This window comes from Centroberyx affinis, unplaced genomic scaffold (genome assembly GCF_046629955.1).
Source record: "Centroberyx affinis isolate AG114_WGS23_722 - 3 ecotype Tasmania unplaced genomic scaffold, CSIRO-AGI_Caff_v1 ptg002420l_1, whole genome shotgun sequence".
In the NCBI taxonomy this organism is placed as follows: Eukaryota; Metazoa; Chordata; class Actinopteri; order Beryciformes; family Berycidae; genus Centroberyx; species Centroberyx affinis.
The window spans coordinates 48,031-70,921 of NW_027280666.1; the positions used below are offsets into that span (position 1 = coordinate 48,031).

Here is a 22,891-nt window from a genome sequence, read left to right on the forward strand (position 1 = left end):
GCTGGGAAGATACACAATAGTTAGTCACAACAAAGGACCGGCGGTGTGTTTATCTGCAGTAATTAGTCTGTACACAGAAGTGTGGCGCACACATAAACACACAGCAACACCCTGCTGAAAGAAAGCATGTAGCTGCAGTGTGCTCATTAACTAAATGCACTCTTCACTAAAAGAGAGTGAAGAGTGTATGTTTCATCATTTCAAATATAAACACGTTCAGTAACAAATGGTTCAGAAATAACCAATTAATCAGTGGCCAAATGTGTCTCTGCATTCCTAATTTTTTCCCCCATTGATAATTTCCCTCCTGTCTGACACTGTGTCAGGTTAACCCTCATCCTACCAACATATTTAACATACAAGGACTACCGACTCAGGGGTCCCTGGGAACCCCAAGAATAAACTACTGTAAGAAACAAACATCATAGCAAAATGTTAACTTATTTCTTCTCAAAACATTATTAGTTATGTAATTAATGTCATCTGAATAAAAAAACAGATTATTATTATTTTAGGAAAGTTACAGTTAATTAAATGATGTATTGTATTTGTGACTTTGAGCATCATCTTACCTTAGGAAGAGCAGTATTTAGGGTCACAGAGCACATGAGGAAATCTGTGTCTGCTGCATCTGTGTCTGTCTCCTTCAAAATGACTGACAGAGAGCCCCTACCCCCCCTGATAGTGTGTGAGACTTTAAATTAGGACCCATGGCAAACATGAACCCAATAAAAAGTTCCATCTATTAAAACTGCATAGGCGGAATTGGGTGCTTTTGACTGGGGTCCCCCAGGACCCCAATACATTGGTATTTTTTAAAAGCACTAATTAAAACAGAAACAGAAAACAATGATATGAAGTCATTAGGAAGAAATTGATTGACAAAGTCATGAAAAATTGGAATGATAGAATAAAGCACCTGTGAGATATGACAAATAGTATAGCTCTGGGGTCTGTGGGTACCCCAGAGGGAGGATGAGGGTTAAACACATTTTGCTGCAAATGTTGTACACTTTGTTTTTCCCCTCCTAGAATATATTGTAGTTGTTAATTTGGAAAAGAACACAATCATTCCAGGGACGGACTGTTTTTGTATTTTTTTTCTGGTTGCTGTGGCTCTGACTCTTCACCTCCTTACTCTTGGCTGTTTGGCAGTTCAAGCTTATTTGACTTTTGCTTTCATTGTAAGTCACTCTGAAATATACAGTAGCCAAAAAATCTAAAATATACTGTAAACAGGTATCTCACTGCTCATGGAAGTCTTGTGTATTCCAGACAGGGCAAAGTTGGGGAATGTGATATATTCTCTGTGGAAGTCAGGGAATATTGGGGAATTTTACAAATCATGGGTCACTTTACAGGAATATAATTACAAACCAGGAAGAAATAAAAAATGTTAAGAGTATCGAAATTCATGGAAAAGTCGTGGAATTTAACATCAGGGAATCCTGTAAAAATTGTAAAACATATTATTAACTCTTTCCGCTCTGTCTCTCATTCCAGGTCCATTTTCCAGACGTGGAGAGAGTGGAGTGGCTGAACAAGGTATTGCAACCCTCCCGCATGCACACACACACACACACACACACACAGACACACACACACACACACACACACACACACACACACACACACACACACACCCAACTCCTGGTCTGCTCTACATCAGCTACAGGTAGCCAGTTAGCTAGCGGAGGCAGACAGGTGTATAAATAGGATCTGGATCTGGAGCCTGATCTACTGTACCACCTCCCTAGAGAGAGAGAGAGAGAGAGAGAGAGAGAGAGAAAGAGAGAGAGGGAGAGAGGGAGAGAAAGAGAGAGAGCGAGAGCGATCAGGAGCTGGGAGGTGCAGTCCTTCCTGTAAATGTTCAGCTAGACTTCCAGTAAGAGGTTGGGATGTAGAAGAGGCTTTTGATAGAAAGAAGATGGCTTTTCCATTATCTAAGTGGAAGTCTCAAACAACACGATGTATTCTTCTGCAATGGTTATTTACCAATACACAAGATCTGATTTAAAGGGGCAATACGTGGGGGTTTGTCGATCAATACCAGGGGTGAAACGGTTCAGAAAACTCACGGTTCGGTTCATATCACGGTTCTGGGGTTTGGGTTTGGTACGGTGTATAGGCCTATACCTGGTGCACTGGGCAGGGGAAATACAATTGCAAATTCCAATTTACAAAAAAAAATAAGATACAGTGCGCTCAACTCACAATAACACCATGACAACTGGGTGCTGGATCCTTAAAGTAGTAGATAATAAAAAAGAAACTAGGACAGCACTCCAAATTGATTGTGTGGCAAATAAAAAGTCAATTTGGAGTGCTGTCCTAGTTTCTTTTTCAAATTCCAATTTACACAATGTATTTATCTTAAGTTTTCCTGAATGAAAACTTTTTCACTGGAAATTAAAGTCCAGTATAACTAAATCAACAGACTTTCTTTCAAAAGTAAAGTAAATACTGGCTCTTTGTTATTTTAACATAAAATATCCCTGCATTGTAGCTATGTAGGCCAACAGCAGCATCACTGCAACATAAAATGCAAACTTCTATTGGTCTATCTTCTATCTATTCAGTGGCTTTACTCCAGGGCATCAACACAACATGCAGCTTAACTCATGCAGCCTACTGAAATCTTCCACTGCTGAACTGGGCTACAAGTCTTTGCTATAAACTAGGGCTGGGCGATAATTCAATATTATCATTTATCGTCTTTCAGTGGAATCATATCGTGATGATATGAAGATATTTTAATATCTTGACACACATTTCTGCTGTCTAAATTGATGATGACAAGAAAATTTTACTTAAAAACTCTCATAAAATGAGGTATGGTAGGAATATTATTTGAATATTTCAGTTTTGTTTGACATCACACCTAACATCACCATTCGGTTCAATGAGATGAACATTCATTTGATTATTTAACGTGATTTTGCATACATGAACCATATCGTGATATATATATTGATATTGAGAAAAATCCTTATGATTATCATGATATTGATTTCAAGATAGTGCTGTGCGGGTAAACCCAAAACCCGTGGGTCCCGCAGGTGGGGCGGGTCGGGTCGATTTGAAGATAATATTGAGAACGAACAGGCGGGTTCGGATGTTGACGTGTTGGATCGGGCGGTCGCGGGTTAAAAAAAAAACCTGATCCTCGCATCACTCCCCCCCCGATGTTTTAGTTACTGCTCTGTGTCTGTCTGAACTCACTGAGAGATCACTGCTGCTGCTGCTGCGGGAACAAAATATTGTTTTGGTCCTACCGGCTCTCCTCCTCCTCTCCTCCTCCTCCTGCTGTGTGGCGTGAGAGACGTCGGGCTCTTCTGTGCCACACTGCCGCAATATCGACACGGAAGCCACAAAATCAAAAGTTGAGTCAAATTGATCCAAATCGATCTCTAATGCAGTGGTTCTTGACGTGGGGTCCGGGGACCACCAGGGGTCCTTGAGAGGATTCAAGGTGGTCCCTTGAATCCTCACCAGCAAACTGATGAAGTGTTAAACTTACCCATTATTTCATTTACAAGAAACACCGTTAGAGAATGTAGAAGAATGACTGTTCATAGTTTCTCTGTTATCTCTCTATCTACAATACAGATACTCATGGAATTCTGGACAAAATCATATCCAACATTAAAAATATTCTCAGATTTGGGTCCAAGAGACAAAATGTCATCAAATGGGGGTCTGTGGTCATATTGTGGACTAAATCAGGGGTCCTTGATATGAAAAAGGTTGAGCATCACTGCTCTAATGGCGATTCACAGACCAGCAGAGGAGCAGCAGCAGAGTCTGAAAGTGAAACTTGCTCCACAGGTTACTGCTGTGTTAGTAGGCTAATCCAGCTGTGATGTCATCGTAGATTGACATGTATTTCTGATAGCTGATTGGACAGATACTCTCCAGGGAGATCGGACCCACGTGGGGAGTGGGGGTACACAGAACCGAGTAGGGCTGGGCGATATGTTTGAAATCAATATCATGATAATCATAAGGATTTTTCTCGATATCAATATATATCACGATATGGTTCATGTATGCAAAATCACGTTAAATAATCAAATGAATGTTCATCTCATTGAACCGAATGGTAATGTTAGGTGTGATGTCAAACAAAACTGAAATATTCAAATAATATTCCTACCATACTTCATTTTATGAGTTTTTAAGTAATATTTGCTTGTCATCATCAATTTAGACAGCAGAAATGTGTGTCATGATATCAAAATATCTTCATATCATCGCAATATGATTCCACTGAAAGATGATAAATGATAATATTGAATTATCGCCCAGACCTAGAACCGAGTGAACCGCAGCACACATGCGCGTACAAAACCGTTGGTGGAGAACCGAACGCTTTGGATTTTTTTCGGTATCCGTTTCACCCCTAATCAATACCATTGATTAACCCACCTGCTGGCATTTCCAACTGCCCACTGTTGGAGGATGGAGAGCGGTGCTACGAGCGTGCGACCGCTATCGAAAGACATTTCAGCTAAGAAAGATAAAAAAGCCTCGTTCTCAAGACAAAAAATCAAATGACAAAACAGTTTTATTATTCCAGTATTCAGCATGGTGACATATCTTCTGTTGGATCTCTGCTCTCATTAGCTAGCTTACTCCTCTCTCTTATGAAAATGTGACTCTACACCTAGCTAGGAGTTCTTTAGGCAAGGCAGCTTTATTTGTATAGCACATTTCATACACTGAGGCAATTCAAAGTGCTTTACAGAGTAATGAAAAATACAGTAAAGGTAAAAAATTTACAATTAAAAAGTGCAAAAGTACAGACAAGAGATCCACAAGATAAAAGACTTAAAAAGTAAACTAGTGCAGTTCAAATCAAGTGAAATCGAAAGATAAAAGAAAAGAGGAAAAAAAGAAAAGTTTCTTTACAATAGCAATACAATACCACACGTTCTTACGTTTTAGCTGAGTTTCCATCCAGCTATTTTTTTTTTTTTAGGTTTTTACGCTCGCTTGAAGCAGAAAACATATTTAGTCAGTAAAGAAACTATGTCATAAATAGTGATGGGAACGCATTTGCTGAATAAATAATGACATGGGCTTGGCACGATCGGCCTGACAAATGGTTCATTGCACAACAGTTGCACATCCTGAAGTGTTTTGTGTAAAATATCTGTCCGCCTAGACCTGCTGTCTGTCATGTGCCTGTTAGCTGGTGCTATTAGAATATCACCAAGTGCATTTCTTTGTCATTTTCAGATGAAAGCTTGAATATAATATAGCTGACACTGAAGAACAATAACATCTTGCCCAGTTCTTCAAAGACTATTTACATTTTTCTGTTGTGTTTTTGCTTTTTTTTTTTAACTTCCAGGAAGCCAGTATATATTTGCTTCAACCCAGCTGATGTAAACACCCCTACTTCCCCTAATAATTTTTGTGAAATTTCAAACGTTTGCGAAAAAATTTGCATGACATTTGGATGAAAACATAGCAGATGTTATTTCGATACTTTGCCCATTGAGCTACACAGGACCGCAATGCTCAGCAGTACATTATGTAAACTAGAATTTATAACCTCCTCCTCTCCTCCTCTTGTCTCCTCTCCTCCTCTCCTCTCCTCTCGTTGTCTCCTCTCCTCCTCTCCTCTCCTTGTCTCCTCTCCTCTCTCCTCTCCCCTCCTCTCCTCTCCTCCTCTCCTTTCTCCTTTCCTCTCCTCCTCTCCTCTCCTCCTCTCCTCCTCTCCTCCTCTCCTCTCCTTGTTTCCTCTCCTCTCTCCTCTCTTCCTGTCCTCTCCTCTCCTCTTCTCCTTGTCTCCTCTCCTCTCTTCTCCTTGTCTCCTCTCCTCTCCTTTCCTCTCCTCCTCTCCTCTCCTCCCCTTGTTTCCTCCTCCCCTCCTCTCCTTGTTTCCTCTCCTCTCTCCTCTCCTCCTGTCCTTTCCTCTCCTCCTCTCCTCTCATTGTCTCCTCTCCTCCTCTCCTCTCCTCTCCTCTCTTATCATTGTCTCCTCTCTTCCTCTCCTTTCCTCTCCTCCTCTCCTTTCCTCTCCTCCTCTCCTCTCCTCTCCTCTTCTCTCCTCTCCTCTCTTATCCTTGTCTCCTCTCTTCCTCTCCTTTCCTCTCCTCCTCTCCTCTCATTGTCTCCTCGTCTCCTCTCCTCTCCTCTTCTCTCCTCTCCTCTCCTCTCTTATCCTTGTCTCCTCTCTTCCTCTCCTTTCCTCTCCTCCTCTCCTTTCCTCTCCTCCTCTCCTCTCCTCTCCTCTCCTCTCCTCTCCTCTCCTCTCCTCTCCTCTCCTCTCCTCTCCTCCTCTCCTCTCCTCTCCTCTCTCCTCCTCTCCTCTCCTCTCCTCTCCTCTCCTCTCCTCTCCAGTTGTAGTAGTGGTATCAGTCTATATGCTCGTGTCACCTAAGTCTTGACACATGAGGGCCACACCCCAGTGTGCCCAAAAGATTTTGTCAGGTGATGATCAGCAGTGAGGACATTCCTGCCTGACTCACGCTCATTCCTACGTTTCCTTTCTCTGTCTTTAAAGAGCGTTTAAAGGCTTTTCTGGGTGACTGAACAGTCTGTAGTGGAGAGAGACAGAAAGACTGAGGAGAGAGGGAGAGGAGGCCATGTAACATGAAGTCAGACCCTTGACAGTATGCTGCGAGTACATGGTTTCTGCCTTAATCCAATGGTTGGCTGCACAATAATGGCTGAAATAATAATGCCCATTATGTTGTTTGCTATTTTGAATTATAAATCTGCAATATGAGGAACAACATAATGTTACTGCACCTTTTGTGTCTCTTATCAACATCTTGACTATGTTCAACTACAGGTGGCATGCCTCATTTTATGTTATGCTCATTCTATGTCTATTTTCATGCATGTAATTTCTTTGTTGTTAAGCACTTTGAGCTGCACTTCTTGTATGAAAGGTGCTATGCAAATAAAGATTATTATTATTATTACAGGTGTTTTACTATTCAGCCAGATGTTTTCATCTGGTTGAATAGTAAAATAATTAATTGTAGAAGCTAAAATCACCATATACACTGCAAGGTTATTATCGTTAACGAAAACTAACGAAATAACAGAAACTAGGTGTGAAAAAACATTTTTGTTAACTGAAATAAAAATAAAAACGAGGCTTTACAAAAAAACGATAACTAACTGAAACTGTATTGTGTGTTTACAAAACTAAGTAAAATAAACTAAAATTATAGCGAAAATGTCTTTAGTTTTCGTCTTTGTCAATTTATTTCATACATAAGCCTAGAATTTTCAATTTTTTAATCTCGCCCCTGACAAATACCCCGATTACAAAAAGACTAAAACTAACACTGAAACAAATAAAAACTAAACTAAAACTAAGCATTTTCAAAAGATAAAAACTAAACTAAACTAGCAAACCCGCTAAAACTAAACTGAAATTGAAAACAAAAAGTCAAAACGAAATAAAAATAAAAACTAATGAAAAATGCAAAACTATAATAACCTTGATACACTAATACATGATTGATTGCGCAGCCTAGTCCACTGAGCCACCATGACACAACTGTTGTGTCGTTTTTTTATCTAATCCTTGTCTGTGTCTTCTTTGCATATGCAATGAAAAGAAGGTTTATGGCTGACTAGGTGGCTTCCTGAGTCATTCATCACCTATATGATGTTTTGTCCCTTTGGCAGCGTAGAGTTGAATCCCGCCATCTTCTGTGTTCATGTAGTGATCGTCCCTGTATCCCTAAGTCTCCATCGCCTCCCCTTTTCAGAAGAAAATGTGAGCAATTGATTTTCCCAGGCCGCTGGACACTATAGGATTTTAAACTTACTTGATTAAGGACTCCTTTTATTACATTATATACCTCTCCATGCAACTCAAAATATGGCTTAAAGATGACCCATTTTGAAATCCAAAGTATACTTCTTTATATCCCCTATATATCTATACACACACACACACACACACACACACTGTGGTAGTCCTAAGTCTCCCTTCATGCATTTATGCTGCATCTATCGTCCATTAGTACTGTATACAGTGGAAGCCATTGTAGAAGCCCGTCTTCATGCGTCCATGGTGTGTCTGTCCTGCATTGTTCCTGCAGGCAGTTCTTTCTGCAGTATTTTACACTAGCACCACATTAGCATATCGCAACATAAATCTCTCGTGTCTCAACCAATTATTTACCAAACCATTTCCTGAATCTTCCCACAACTACAAAGAGAGCAAAACAATTTATCTTGGGGATGGAGCCAAAGTGGTTCACCAAGCATGCAGTGAAAGCTGGGTGTGTGGGAAAACAATGGCTCCGTGTGTGTATATACTGTATATATGCTAAGAATTTGCTAAGTCATCTGAATCAGGTCTTAGCTACAGCCAAGCATAGACCATGAGGGTTTTGTGCTTTAGTTTCCTAAACCTCTCTCTCTCTCTCTTGCCTCAGACGGTGAAGCAGATGTGGCCGTTCATCTGTCAGTTTGTGGACAAGTTGTTCAGAGAGACCATCGAGCCGGCGGTGAAGGGCGCCAACGCTCACCTCAGCTCCTTCTGCTTCACCAAGATCGACATGGGCGACAAGGTGAGGGGGAAAGTACTGCTGCAGCTGCTGTGGTCATATTCATTTAATTTGTGGAGCAGCTTTCTAAAACAAAGTGATTATCAGTCAAGACAAACCAAAAAGAAACAAGGATACACAAGACAAGAAGAAGATCAGCAGAAACAAAGGAACAATGGAGCAAAGAGATACATCATTACATGAATGCATGACTACTACTAATGCTACTGCTACTACTGTAACTACTGCACTACTACGACTACTACTACTACTGCTATGACTGTAACTACTGCACCACTACTACTACTACTACTACTACTGCTACTACTGTAACTACTGCACTACTACGACTACTACTACTACTGCTATGACTGTAACTACTGCACCACTACTACTACTACTACTACTACTGCTATGACTGTAACTAGTGCACTACTACTACTACTACTACTACTACTGTAACTACTGCACTACTACGACTACTACTACTACTGCTATGACTGTAACTAGTGCACTACTACTACTACTACTACTACTGTAACTAATGCACTACTACTACTACTACGACTGCTATGACTGTAACTACTGCACTACTACTACTACTACTACTGTAACTACTGCACTACTACTACTACTACTACTACTACTACTGTAACTACTGCACTACTACTACTACTACTACTACTACTGTAACTACTGCACTACTACTACTGATATTACTATTACTACTGCTACTACTACTACTGCTACTACTGTAACTACTGCACTGCTACTACCACTACCACTGCTATTACTACTATTACTGCTACCACTGCTACTGCTACTACTACTACTACTACTACTATAACTACTGCACTACTACTACCACTACTACTACTACTGCTACTGCTACTACTACTACTGCTATTAATGCTATTATTACTGTCAGTACTACTAATAGAACTACTACTGCTACTGATGCTACTACTACTGCTGCTGCTGCTAATACTACCACTACCACTACTGCTAGTATTACTACTGGTACTACTTCTCCTACTAATGATTTTTCAAAAGTTGCAAAGTGCTTAAAGGTCAGGAAAAGTAAGAAAATACATTAAAAACCCTTAAACTAAACAGTGAATAAAGTAAGTGAGCAGTGGCAGCAGTGAGTATGAATAACAATAATGTCATATCATGGTAGATGTTGTGTTTGTGTTAAGGTGTGTGTCTGGCTAACTCTGAGCAGTCACCATGGGCGTTGTTGGGTTTTCCTCAGGTCGAGTTTTGCTTAACAAATGCTACAAGCTGTAATAATGCAGCTTGTAATCCTGAGACTGTGCACAGCCTCAGTCACAGTGTAGGTGTTTGGATCTTTTATCATCGCCTTGCTATTTTTATCTTGTCCTCTTACTTCGATGCCTTCGAACTTACTTCCGTGACACCCACACACTGAATTTTTTACTCGGTCTGCATTTCAAAACATGCTTTCCAGGGGAACAGAGGCAGTAAAGTTCATCAAGTTTTTAGCCGGATTTGAAAAGCATTCCTCCTCTGTGATCTTGTTAGTCTTTTTTTTTTCTTGTCTTTGCTAACTTATCCCATTGACGGCTGCATACTGGCCTACATTTCAGAGCAATGCTTTGCAAGGGGATTCAGTTTATATGGGGAATTTGCATGTAGGTAATAAACAGCGGATATTCAAGTTTTTAAAGCGTGAGGCCGGTCAGATTCGAAAAGCATTTGTTCACTTACTCTGTCATTGTCCCCTCTGTGTTTCTGCAGCCTCTGAGAGTGAATGGGGTGAAGGTTTACACAGAGAATGTGGACAAGAGGCAGATCATCATGGACCTGCAGATCAGGTAACAATAAAACCTCTCAACTTCACACAGTTTCATATTCTCAAACCTTTACACTCCTTACCATTGCTTTCTTGTAATGTTGACCATCGAAGAATTTAAGCTTTTTCTACTGTTGTATTCCCATGTTGCTCTGGATGAGAGCGTCAGCCACAGCTAGGGACTCGGGTCACATGACTTGGACTCGAGTCACAGTTTTATTTGCTTGAGATTTGACTTCATGCATGAAGAGAAGACTTGAGACTTGACTTGACTTGGGTTCTGGTGACTTGGGACTTGACTTTGACTTGAAAAGGTTTCTAAAGTCTTGACTTGAGATCTTGTGTTTGTGTAAATGACTTAGACTGAAAGTGATGAGATTTGTTCCAGCAGACGACTGAATTTAAATTCTGTTTTCTGAATTTGTATGGAATGATTGAATTTATTGAAGTTGAAACTGATTATAGAAATCAAACTCATGATGCTCTTACCAAGTTTTTATCCTATTGAAACCATATTGCATTGAAAAGTCCTAGATATTTAGTTTTCTTTAAGATATTAAATTGATACTGGACTCTTGATTTGTTCTGACTTGACTTGCTGTTCTACATTTAGACTTGAGACTTGACATTAATGACATGGACTTGACTTGGATTTGAGTTGGTAATCTACATTTAGACTTGGGACTTGACTTGAGACTTGTGCCTCAAGACTTGAGACTGACTTGGGACTCGTTGATCTGGTCACACCTCTGGCTTCAGCCATATTGCAAAACATATAACTGTAAACCTATACCTCTTCCTTATTTCATTACTATCAAACTGTGATGTTCATTTTCACATCAGTATATTCAGACGCTGCTTTTGCCGTTTCTTCCAGTTTTGTGGGGAATACAGAGATTGATGTGGACATCAAGAAATACTACTGCAGAGCTGGGATCAAAAGTATACAGGTATGAGAGTCTTGTAGATTTACAGCACATTTTATGTACAATGTTGTGTGAACTTTGTCATTTTTGATGTCTGTCACGATGCTGCTTTCTTGGAAAAGGTGTGGTAGAATAAAAAATTGCACTCTAGGAAGTGACAAGGCATGTTTCTGATGCCTCAGGTTCCTGTTTACTGTCTTGATGATTGATATACCAACACTACTTCTGCTCTGTAATTTAGTTATTGTTTGATTTCTTCAAAACCTTGATCTGCTTCATTTTAAGTAACAGATTCAACTGTTAGAAGAGATTAAATACGGCAAACTTCGGCCAACTGTCTTTTAAGAGTAGGAGAAATCAAGCGTACCTCATATTTAATTAAGTTGAACGGATTCAATCAAACTAATGGCATAATAAAAATAAATTGAACTGCGTCAGTTAAGCTAACGGAGCACATTGAAAACCTGGCAAACCCCGCCCACCTGCCTCTGAGGGGAGGAGGAAACAAATGCATCTCAACTGAGAATATAGAGAACGAATGATGAAAAAGAACGACACTTTGACCCAGATGTTGTCGCTTTTCGCCACAGCAGCCATGACCTGGCGTGTTTACCCACGAGCTCACCGAAGACGGAGTTTTACATAATGTGTTGACACACGACTGATAAAGGAGAGGTTATCCACTCCTCTGTTGGCAGAGGATCAGGCCATGTTTGCTGTTCAGAGATCAGAGAGAGAGAGGGAGAGAAAGTGAGAGAGAGGGAGAGAAAGCGACCGTTTCATGCACCAAGCACAGTCAACATTTGCCTTTCTGTACGGCTTAAATTTTACAGCCCCAGTCGCAGTCGGCTTTTTCTAATCTGTTGAAGAAATAAGTCGTTGAGACACTGGAGAAGTTTGTGTGGCCTCTAACTGAGAGCTTATCGTGTCTGATGAGTCATCCTCCTGGGAAGTTTGCAGAGCGAATTCCTCTTTTTTTACTGTCAGGTTACATCAACTTTTGTCATGCGGTTTTGTCGTGATGCTGCTGTGTTGCTCGGGTCTCATTTGAAAGAGAGATTGATCATCTCAATTTCAACCATCTCAACCTGCTTAAACTGTATACTCCTCTGTGTGGTCCGCTGTACAGTTTAGATGATTTCTAAAGTATCCTCTCTCTCTCCCAGGGCAGATAAGCAAAAGGCTATCTTCAATCTTTCCACTGCACCCATTTTAATGAGCAAAATGTTGGTATTTGATTACTCAGAGCTGCAACCAAATTTGGTGCTGCAGACGGCCGGTCTGCATTTCTGAAGCTTGAGTCACTTCAGCCTGCCGAGAAAACAGCAGCCTTCACAATGAAAAGCTCAGGGGGGGGGGAAACATTCAGTCAAAAAACTTAACTTCTCCTAGGAAATGTTCACTCCAATGTTTACCTGCCGTATGGCATGAAAAGGTTTGATTACATTTTGTAATCTTTTCAACAGTAAACTTCACTTCACTGCACTTATTTATGTAGATGCTTATTCTGCATCTACAAGTAAAAACATGCACTTTGTGAATATAGCCAACGTTTAGATGGTCAGTTAAATTCTGGATTGCATGCTTAATCTAATTTAGAGAGACGCCTACAGCTATTTTAAGTGCTCAAGCCCTCAGAAAATGATGGTCAAACTTATAAAACTTAACATGTTAATATTTTAGCCACCTTATGCAAACATGGAGTTGATCAATCGTGAAAAATTCTGCACCTCACATCACGCATGAAACAATGAAATCCTTCTAATACAATACAGAAGACAAGCTGCATAATATTAACTGCAGTGAGCTTGGCACCAATATCAATATTTGGGGAGGGAAATATCTACTGATGAATATATTTCTGTTGTGGATTAGCTGAAATACTGGCATCTCCTTCTAAATTATCCCTCAAATCTCCATTTTTGCCACTATCACGTTATTCATTCGTTTTAAATGGTGCATTATAGCCACAATATACAGTATGCTAACACTAATGTATATCTGTGACAGACCAATATAATCAGAGCGATGTCTCTCTTATGCCTGATAGCAAAGGTATTTTTGTTTTTTTTATATATATTTTTATTCAGAGATTTAAGAAAACAAGGTATTCATTCTTACCGTTGTACAGTGTGTTGACAGTGGAGACAGCCAAATGTCAAGTTAACTTTATTTACATAGCGCTTTAAAGAACACAGAGCCGGTGTGTAGCAAAGCGCTTTACAAAATGGAGAAATGACAATACAGGGAAATGGAGACAGAGAATCGAACATCAACAGCAAAATTAAACCTAAAAAGTGAGAATAAGAGAATAGTTATAAGCACAAAAACAAGAGCGATGGAGCATGAAAGAATATTTCAGACACAGTGAAAAGCCAACGAATAACAACAGGTTTTAAGACGAGTTTAAAAAAAAAAAAAAGAAAATGAAATTATATGTACCACCTCTACAAACCAGTAATCCCTTAAAATAACCATACATTTTCATTAATTCACAATGCAAAATCCATTAATTAATGGAGGAGATCCGATCGAAACCTCCTTGAAGGCTCCCTTGATCTTGACTCCTTACTTTCTAATTTAATGAAAAGTTCAGGGAGGCAGGAACTTTTCCATTAATTTCCACTTAATAACCCTGTAAACCAAAAGGCATGAAAAATCCATTAATTACTAGTTCCTCTGAGAATCAATCTATGAATAATTCCCTTATAAACCCATGATACTAACCTTACTTTTTTTGTTTTTAATGGATAATTAATGTTAATGTAATGGACAAATTAAGGACATTTCAGGGATAAAATGAAGGGTTTTGGTTTGGTAATCATGTTATTTGTCTTTCTGTCCAGCTTCACGGGGTGCTGAGAGTGGTGATGGAGCCTCTGCTGGGGGACATGCCTCTGGTCGGAGCCCTGTCCGTCTTCTTCCTCAAGAAACCCGTGAGTACCTTGACCTTTGACCCCGTCCTGTCACTGTGACCTCCCTCATGTTCCCACTGAGGAGCAGCAGCAGCAGAGCGTCCCCGCTGAAAGACCTCAGAGGCCCGATGTCTCGTCTTTTTACACGGGGGGGGGGGGGGGGGGGAGGCGATTGCGCTCTGCAGTGTTGTGCTTTCTTGTCGGGTTCCAACGGCATCATGGGAAATTTATAAACTGCTGTACAAATGATCACTGATGCATCAAGAGCGTCTTGTCTCTAAATCCTTGGGAAAACTCTGCTTTGGTTGACTTGTACAGTGATCTTCAATCCTGTACAACACAAACAACAGCAATTATAATATGATATATAATAAATAAATGGAGTATTTTGTAATATTTATTGGTCCTTGATGGCACATAGTTGGTGACCACAGGACTAGTAGATGTTGTTGTTTTTTTTATATTAAATATTGAATATTTTTGTTGGAGTATTTCCTTCTCAGGGAGGCTTTAAGGTTAGGGGGCGTCGTTTTCATTTATTTTTTCATAAAGTGGGCGTTGTGAAGCCCTTTGAGACTGTAACTGGGCTGTACAGAAGACTTGTCTGGACATGACTTGACTAAAACCGAGTGTTTGGTGGACATCTGGCTGACTGGTTGACAAAATGGAAGAGTCATAACATATAGATACATGACAGATTTGAATTCAGATCAATTGTGATTCAGATTCAGATTGATAATTCTGATTAAAGTACCGACATATGATTTGATAGTGGTCACTCATGACACCCAGGCATCATATACTGTATATGACATGTGTTGGTGTTGTGTTGTGGCTAGGCAGTCTCTACCTTATGAACTAAAATTATAATAATGTGATACTTAATATTGATTCCTGTAGGGAAATTCTCTTTTAACTTAGTTTTACAAACACACTGAGATAAAAACCTACACCAAAATATACTGTTTATTGTGCAAAAATAGCATGTTAGTCAGGCATTGTGCAAAAAAAAAACTAATCTCTCTGACCATAAACACTCCTGATTTCAATGGAGGCTGGACTAATAACCAGCAAGACCTTCATCGATGAAGTCCTGACCAATCACAGGAACATGGAACCGGGACACTGAAGTCCTTGAGCATTGGGAGATACTGTGAGAGTTTGCCTCTCCAGCTCCTACAGTGCTGTTCGGTGCAGCAGAGTAAACAGTGTTTGCCGTGTCAGATGCCTAACCGGCCGATCCCCAGCCGCTGTTTATCAGTCCGCTCCTTCCCGCTGGCTGCCGTCTTCCTTCCTGCGCCTCCACACATTTTATCTTCCAGATTCAGGGTTTGATACCGGCTCCCTCAGGAAAGGGAGCATCGCCATCAAAAGCGAAACGCTCCCTTCTCCTCCTAAAAATGTCTTTTTACTCCCAAATCAGAAGAGGAAGAGTACTCGGGTCTTTGAAAACGGCGTTTTCATGTTGGAAGTTTTCTGTCCACACCGGTGTTTGTGAAAAGCCCCACGTCCGCACTGAACCGCCGCTTGGGCCGCTTTACGCCATTTCCATCAAACACAAGCTTTCCGCCGGCTTTCTGTCACCGGCATTTTTAAAAGGTTGTTGTTTTTACAGAGCGATCGTGAAGAAGGAAGTCTGTCAGCAAGTTAAGTTTCTGAAAAAATGCCTAGATCAAAAAGTGAAAAGAGTTGTTCTTCTCTACTTCGAGTTGTGTGAGCAAGTTTGGGGTTTGGGGTTCTCCAGCCACAACCAGCAGTTCCTTGAGGTACTGAAACAGCCAATTCAGCCTGGATGGATCACATGACAACGATACGTTTGAGATCACATGACAATCACACGTCAGCGTTTTCCCTGTCCACACTAGACCGGCGTTTTTCAAATTGATCCACTTGGGAAAACTCTGTTCTCTGTGGTGGAAAACGCCGGCTTAGTGTGGATGGAAGTCCAAAACGGAGAAATAAAAAATGCGTTTTCAAATTTATCCGGATTAGTGTGTGGACTAGACCTCAAACCCATCGTTCCTACTCTGAACCCCGGGAGAACATCTGGGCTGGAGAAAGTGATTGCGTAACTTTCTCCCTTCCCTCAGCAGATAACTTGCCCAGGTGCCCTGGTGGTCTGCCCAGGTGGCCGACAGTTACAGACTGCGGTCGGACTGGGCGGCTCCCAGGTGAGACCGAGTATAATTGTGTGAACGTGAAGCAGAGCGTTGCTGAAAAAGAACATACGGGCTAAAAAAGAAACAATCCCTGGTTGAATAAAGGTTATAATTAGAGTTGAGTTATTTTTTGCAGTGATGCAGCTTTCCTCTGTCGGGGCCTTTGGGTGGGGGGGCGTTCAGAAATAGCATCACTCATCTTTCAAAAATGGATTCAGATATCCTCTGCATCTGGGTGGAGGTTGCAGATGAGCCGTGTTTCAGGCAGTCAGCGCTACATCCTTCCCAGGCCTGACCACAGAAGAAGACCAGGGGCCAGTTGCATAAAGATAGACCTGGTTTTAGACTTACATGTGACCTTAAGTCAAACTTAAGTATTTAAACTTTCCACTCTGCCAGTTAGGCCAACTTGTTGCCATAACAACAAAGTTCTTAAATCAAGATTAGCCGGGGGGGAAGGTGGCTAACATTCCTACCTCAAAATAAGTCAGTCGTAATATTGAAGTAACAGACAGTCTTAATTAGACTATTCCAACCTGAGAATCTAAGACCAGTCTAAGGCTTAGACTAGTCTTAAACTAGCTTTATGCAATTGGCCCCAGAGGGCTCCAGCACTCTGAGGAGCCAGCATCAGTACTGTTCTGTTGCATCACATATACTTTATAGTTTTTTCCTTTTGTTGTCATAGGGCCTATTCAATTTTATTTTCTATGTTTAAGTCAAGTTAACAGCTTTTTTGCCAGGAGTCAATTCCAACCAGGGCTGCCAAAACTAAAAATGCATGTCTGTCATAGTTCTGTAAGGCAGTTTGGATAACAGGGCCCATCAAATGTGATATGTTATGTTATTATAGGTTATGATTAGGGCTGCAACTGATGCCGATTTTCATTATCAATTAATCTATCAGTTTATTTTTTCGAGTAATCATTTAGCCCATAAAATGTCCAAAATAATGACAAATGCGTATCATAAGTTACCAGAGCCCAAAGAGATTCTTCAGATGTCTTCCTTAGTCTGACCAGCAGCCAGAAAAACACCAAAAAAGTATTAATTTTATAATGATATGAAACGGAGAAAAGCGGAAAAATCTTGGCATTTGTGAAGCTGCAACCAGTAAACGTATGGTATTTTTACTTCTCGGCCGACAATGACTAAAATGATTAGTTATCAAAATTATAATCGATTAATCGTTTCTGCAGTAGTTATGATAAATACAACCGGGGCTTGACATCAGCACCCGCCAAATTCAGGTAGAATTTGGCAGTGGCGAGTAACACAGTCACTCTGACTCGCCACTTTGGCGGGCGGCAACATATCCCTCATGCCCACGTGTGTAATGGGAGGCAAACAGACGGGTCCGGTGAGCGAGCGAGCGAGAGAGAGAGAGAGAGAGAGCGACAGAGAGAGATAGAGACACAGAGAGAGAGAGACAGAGAAAGAGAGCGAGGTACAGAGAAAGTGAGCGATAAATAAAAATAAAAAATGCTAAAATGGGTTCGCCAGATATACTTTGCCGGCCATTAATATACCTGGGCGGCCCGCCCAAGTAAAGTCTATGTGTGGGAAACACTGAGCATGATGCCCACACACCAAAGTCAACTTTAATCAAATAAAACATAATTTCCCAACAACAAAATCGTGGCTAGTGAAAATGCTGAGTGGCTAGTAACTTTGGAAAACCACTAGCCACAGTGGCTGGTGAGCAAAAAAGTGAATGTGAAGCCCTGAATACAACACAAGTCACCTCAGCTTCTTCCTATTGATTTCTCACAAACATCAAGTCTGCTCATCGTCAGCTGATACACATTTATAACCCTGATATAAATCAGACAGACTCCTCCTCTCATACCAAGATCTGCATAATCAAAGGCACTTCCTGTCCTGAGTCAGATGGAGGCTGGCGGTGTCGGGCGTGTTCCAGATCAGTCTCTGCTGCCCGTTAAGCCCGACTCGGCTGAATTAACCCTCCGGCTGCCGCTTGGCAAGATCTCCGACGTACAGTACAGTAGCTGTGTTATTTTCACAGCTAACTCATAATAGCAACATCATAATGAAACCAAATCCCACTGCCGGTTTTAACTTGTGATGCAACAGGCTGACGGCTCACATGGTGCTGAGTCAGACTGTCGCTGGCCTCAGCAGACTGGACCGGTCTCCCTGTAGGGTTTTGTGGCCTTAAAACTGCAATATGCAATTAAAATAGCAATAAATAAATAGTCTGTGCATTATCAGTCTGTGTCTGTCTGTGACCCTGTAGATACATGCCTAAACACACACCGTTTGTCTGAATTTGGCTTTTTACAGCTTTTACAGCTTCCTCCATGATAAAACCCCCAAATCAGTGATTCTGGGATCTGTTGCTCTGGTAGAAGAGACTACTGGAGAATTGTGGGGTTTTTTTTGTCTCCATTCACTGCCCTTGTTTGGAGGAACAGTCTGAAAATCACACTTCTATAGTGAAAAGCACACTTCTAGCACATAAAGGAATGCTGACAGAGCAGATTCTAGAAATATATTAAAAAAAACGAGTACTGTCTCTCACGTGCGGTTAAGTGAATCACTCTCTTTGTGTTTGAACAAGTGTAACAAGGAAATCCGGTGGGAAGAATTTGGGTGTTAGACTAAAAAAAAAAAATGTTTCACTCCCTCTACACTGACAAGACTTCCTGCTCTGCCTGACAAGTGAAGACTTGTGTCCCAAAATAAAATATCCACAAATTGGGGAGAAAAAAAAAGTGGCACTTATACTCTTACGAAATGATTGACAGCACAAAATGAAAGCAAGCGATGGCACTTTTTTAATGACAGTAGGGAACTCAAGCCCCCTGGTTGTCAAAGTGAGACTTTATTCTCAGGCTGGATCCTCTATACTTTAGAAAAACATCGAATGATAAACTTCAGGTAACGATTTTTGTTTTTCCACAGTGGATATATATTGCAATGTGGAGATGAAAACAAACATCCTGGCTGTGATTATTCTTGTCTCTGTGACCAAAACTGTGTCTGTGGTGCATTTGCGATCTACTGTGGTGTCAGTTGCATTATTTTTTTTTAAAATAGCCGTCACTCTGCAGCTGAACCACTTATATTGAGTCGGTAACACTTTACAATAAGGGTCACTAAGTTAAGGGTTAGTTAATGCTTAATAAGCATTAACTAACCCTTAATTAACAGTTAACTAATGTGTCTGGTAATCATTTACTAGTGGTATTGTTTAATAGTAATCTTTATAAACTATTAAATAATGTATAAATTAATACCTTACTTAACATGAACACCATTAGTAAATTACACATTATTTAACTGTTAATTAAGGGTTAGTTAATGCTTATTAAGTATTAACTAACCCTTATTAAGCATTTACTAACCCTTAACTTAGTGACCCTTATTGTAAAGTGTTACCATTGAGTCGAATGCCGCTGTCATTTCAGGACACCGACTCTCTGCCACCGGCTTCAGCGGCTGGCAGATTCCAAAACTTGGCATCAACTTGAGAATAGTTGACACTTAAAAGAAACTTTTTACCAGCCACAATGATAAGAGGAGCAGGAAGGAGCCTCCAGTGACGGCTGGTTACCTGCCAAAGTGTCTGCCACAGTAGACTAGCTCACCGACCGCAGCCTGAAATTACCAGCATGTGGCTGGTTGCCGGTGGTGTTTGCCCTCCCCGTACCCAGTGGTGGAAGAAGTACTCTGATCCTTTACTTGAGTAAAAGTACCAATGCAGGAATGTAAAAATACTCCATTACTCCATCCAAGTAAAAGTCCTGCATGAAAAATCCTACTTAAGTAAAAGTACATAAGTATTAGCAGCAAAATGTAGTTAAAGTATTAAAGTAAAAGTAGTGGTTTGGTCCCTCTGACTGATATTTTATTATATATGACATCATTAGATTATTAATACTGAAGCATCAGTGTGTAAGCAGCATGTTACTGTTGTAGCTGCTGGAGGTGGAGCTAGTTTGAACTACTTTATATACAGTTAGCTAGTTCAGTCCAGTGGTTCCCAACCTAGGGGTTGGGCCCCTCCAAAGGGTCACCGGATAAATCTGAGGGGTCGTGAGATGATTAATGGGAGAGGAAAGAAGAAAAAACAAAGTTCTGATACACAAATCTGTTTTCAGTTTTTGGACTTTTTCTCTAATCTTTGATTTTTGCTGAAATATTGGATCATTTGAACATTGATTGAAATGAAACCATGTGAGGTTTAGAGGGAAAAATCACTATTTGGTGGAGCTGTTAACAACTCATAGACATCTGAAATGTGACCCGACTACACACTGCTTTTTGTAAGACGTCAAAAGCCAAAAAAGTTGGAAACCACTGGTTTCATCTTTAACAATGTGCTGTATTTCAAAAGCTTGTTATATTATCCATTGTGTCAAATCTCCATCTGAAAAGTAACTAAAGCTGCCAAATAAATGTAGTGGAGTAGAAAGTACAATATTTCCCTCTGAAACGTAGTGGAGTGGAAGTATAAAGTAGCATCAAATGGAAATACTCAAGTAAAGTACAAGTATCTCAAAATTGTACTTAAGTACAGTACTTGAGTAAATCCACCACAGCCCGTCACCTCACTGTGGGTCCCAGTCTTGTCTTGGCTGGTTTCCCGGCTGCAGGCTCTGACAGTCTGGCTCGTCAGGAAGGAGGAGCGTCTGTGTCACCGAGTATCGGCCGGTTTTACCTCCATGTTTGGGCTTCTGCTGGTGTGTGCCGCTCAGTGTCGGGGGCGAGATGTCCATCAGCGAAAAGCCCAAACTCTGTGTTTTGTGAAACTCATTCGTACAGGAGGATGAAATTTGCTGAATTAACCAGTGCAAATTTCATGGAATTTAATGCAATTCAATTATTCTTCCTGTCATTCCAATTCAGTTCCAATCCAGTTTCCTTACAGCTGGGTGACATTCACATTCCAACTCCAGGAACTGAACTGGAATTTCCCATGCAGCCTCAGTTCAGTTCACGAATGGACCCCAATCCTGATTTGGTGGGACATGTAGATTAGAAACTTTTGGATGCTTCAGTTGCTGGTACAAAAAAAAAAAGAATGAGTTCCGTTTTTCAAGAATTCAGTTTTTTTTATCATCAAATGAAAGATCCAAAGTTTTCTACTATCAGGGTTCCATGCAGTACCAGAAAATGTTATTGTGTCTTGTGTCATAGCAGAACCCTGTTTGGTGCTATAAAGAACCCGTTTATGGGCCACGGACCCCCACTAGATGAGATTTCGTCTCTCGAGCCCAAATCTGAGAATATTTTTATTGTTCGATATGATTTTGTCCAGAATCCCATGACTATCTGTATTGTAGGTAGAGAGATAACTATGATCAAAACAGTCATTCTTCTACATTCTCTAATTGTGTTCACTTCTTGTAAATGAAATAATGCTGAAGTCTAACAATTCGTCAATTTGCTGGGGACCCCCTGGAACCCCCTCAAAGACCCCTGGTGGTCCCTGGACCCCACGTTGAGAACCACTGCTCTACAGCACCAGGCTCAAATCAGGAACCATTTAAGAACACATGAAATGCTCCAAATCAGCATCAGTATTAAAAGAACTTTTAAAGAATCACGCTGGGTTCTTCATTCTGATTTGTCTTTATTTGAACAAATCAATCATTTCCTTCATTATGGTTCCATATAGAACGACTAACCAAAGAACCCTTGAGGAACCCTAAGTCTTTTTAGCGTGGAGTCAGTCAATTTTCACGATGAGACCTTAAGTATTAGCGAGGCTTATGTAATATTCCTACAACCTCAAACTCAAATTTGGGAGCCGTTTCTCTGGCAACAAGCAGCCATCATTTCCTGTGATGAGTTGTGGTGAAATGCCCCTGCTGCTGACATCTCTTCCTGTGCCAGGCTGGCAGAACGGCATTGTGGGCCGCGGCCGGTCGCTCTGCATCTAGAGCTGACTAGACCACAGGAAGCAGTACGCACACACACACACACACACACACACACACACACTGGGATAGATATAGAAAACACATACAGACACATGCAAATGGGTTGGTACAGACACACACACACACACGTACATTCACTGTCTCTCTCACATGTAAACACAGTGTCACACACAGACATGCATACACTCTAGAGAAACACTCACACACACACACACACACACACACACAGAGTAACCATGCTTTCAGACTGCCAGCAACACAATCACAAAATCAGGAGAAGTCCATTTATTTCCTACAGACTTGAGCGACTGGAGAAAAGTTGATGTACTTTTAGATTTCAGATTTCCATCCTTCCTTGTTTCAAGACACCCCAAAACCCCCAAAACCCCCAAAACCCCTAAAACCCCCAAAACCCCCACCTACTGGCATTTCCAACTGTCATCGACCTGTTGGTGTTGTTGCAATTCCTCCTGCTCACCAGTAGAGGTTAACAGAAGTTATAGATTACTTAATGCCCCTTTAAGTAGAGAGTTTTTAAGAGAAGAGTTTTGAACTCCTTTGTTTTTTTTGGACAGTAAGTTAGGGAAGTTTAGACTGTGTAGAATAGGTAGGCTGCTTATGTCTTGCTAAAATTTTCTTGT

General features: G+C 40.7%; 1 protein-coding gene across 1 annotated transcript in view; it reads left to right on the plus strand.

Moving 5' to 3' along the window:
- Positions 1-22,891, plus strand: part of LOC139656236 (extended synaptotagmin-2-A-like) — a gene marked incomplete at its 3' end in the record, with an annotated part of 67,356 nt that overhangs the window by 22,317 nt on the left and 22,148 nt on the right. Inside the window, exons 3-7 of the mRNA XM_071533743.1 lie at positions 1,504-1,545; positions 8,415-8,549; positions 10,287-10,363; positions 11,219-11,291; positions 14,114-14,203. Coding sequence (XP_071389844.1) covers positions 1,504-1,545; positions 8,415-8,549; positions 10,287-10,363; positions 11,219-11,291; positions 14,114-14,203 — 417 coding nt within the window. The remainder of the gene's footprint in view (positions 1-1,503; positions 1,546-8,414; positions 8,550-10,286; positions 10,364-11,218; positions 11,292-14,113; positions 14,204-22,891) is intronic.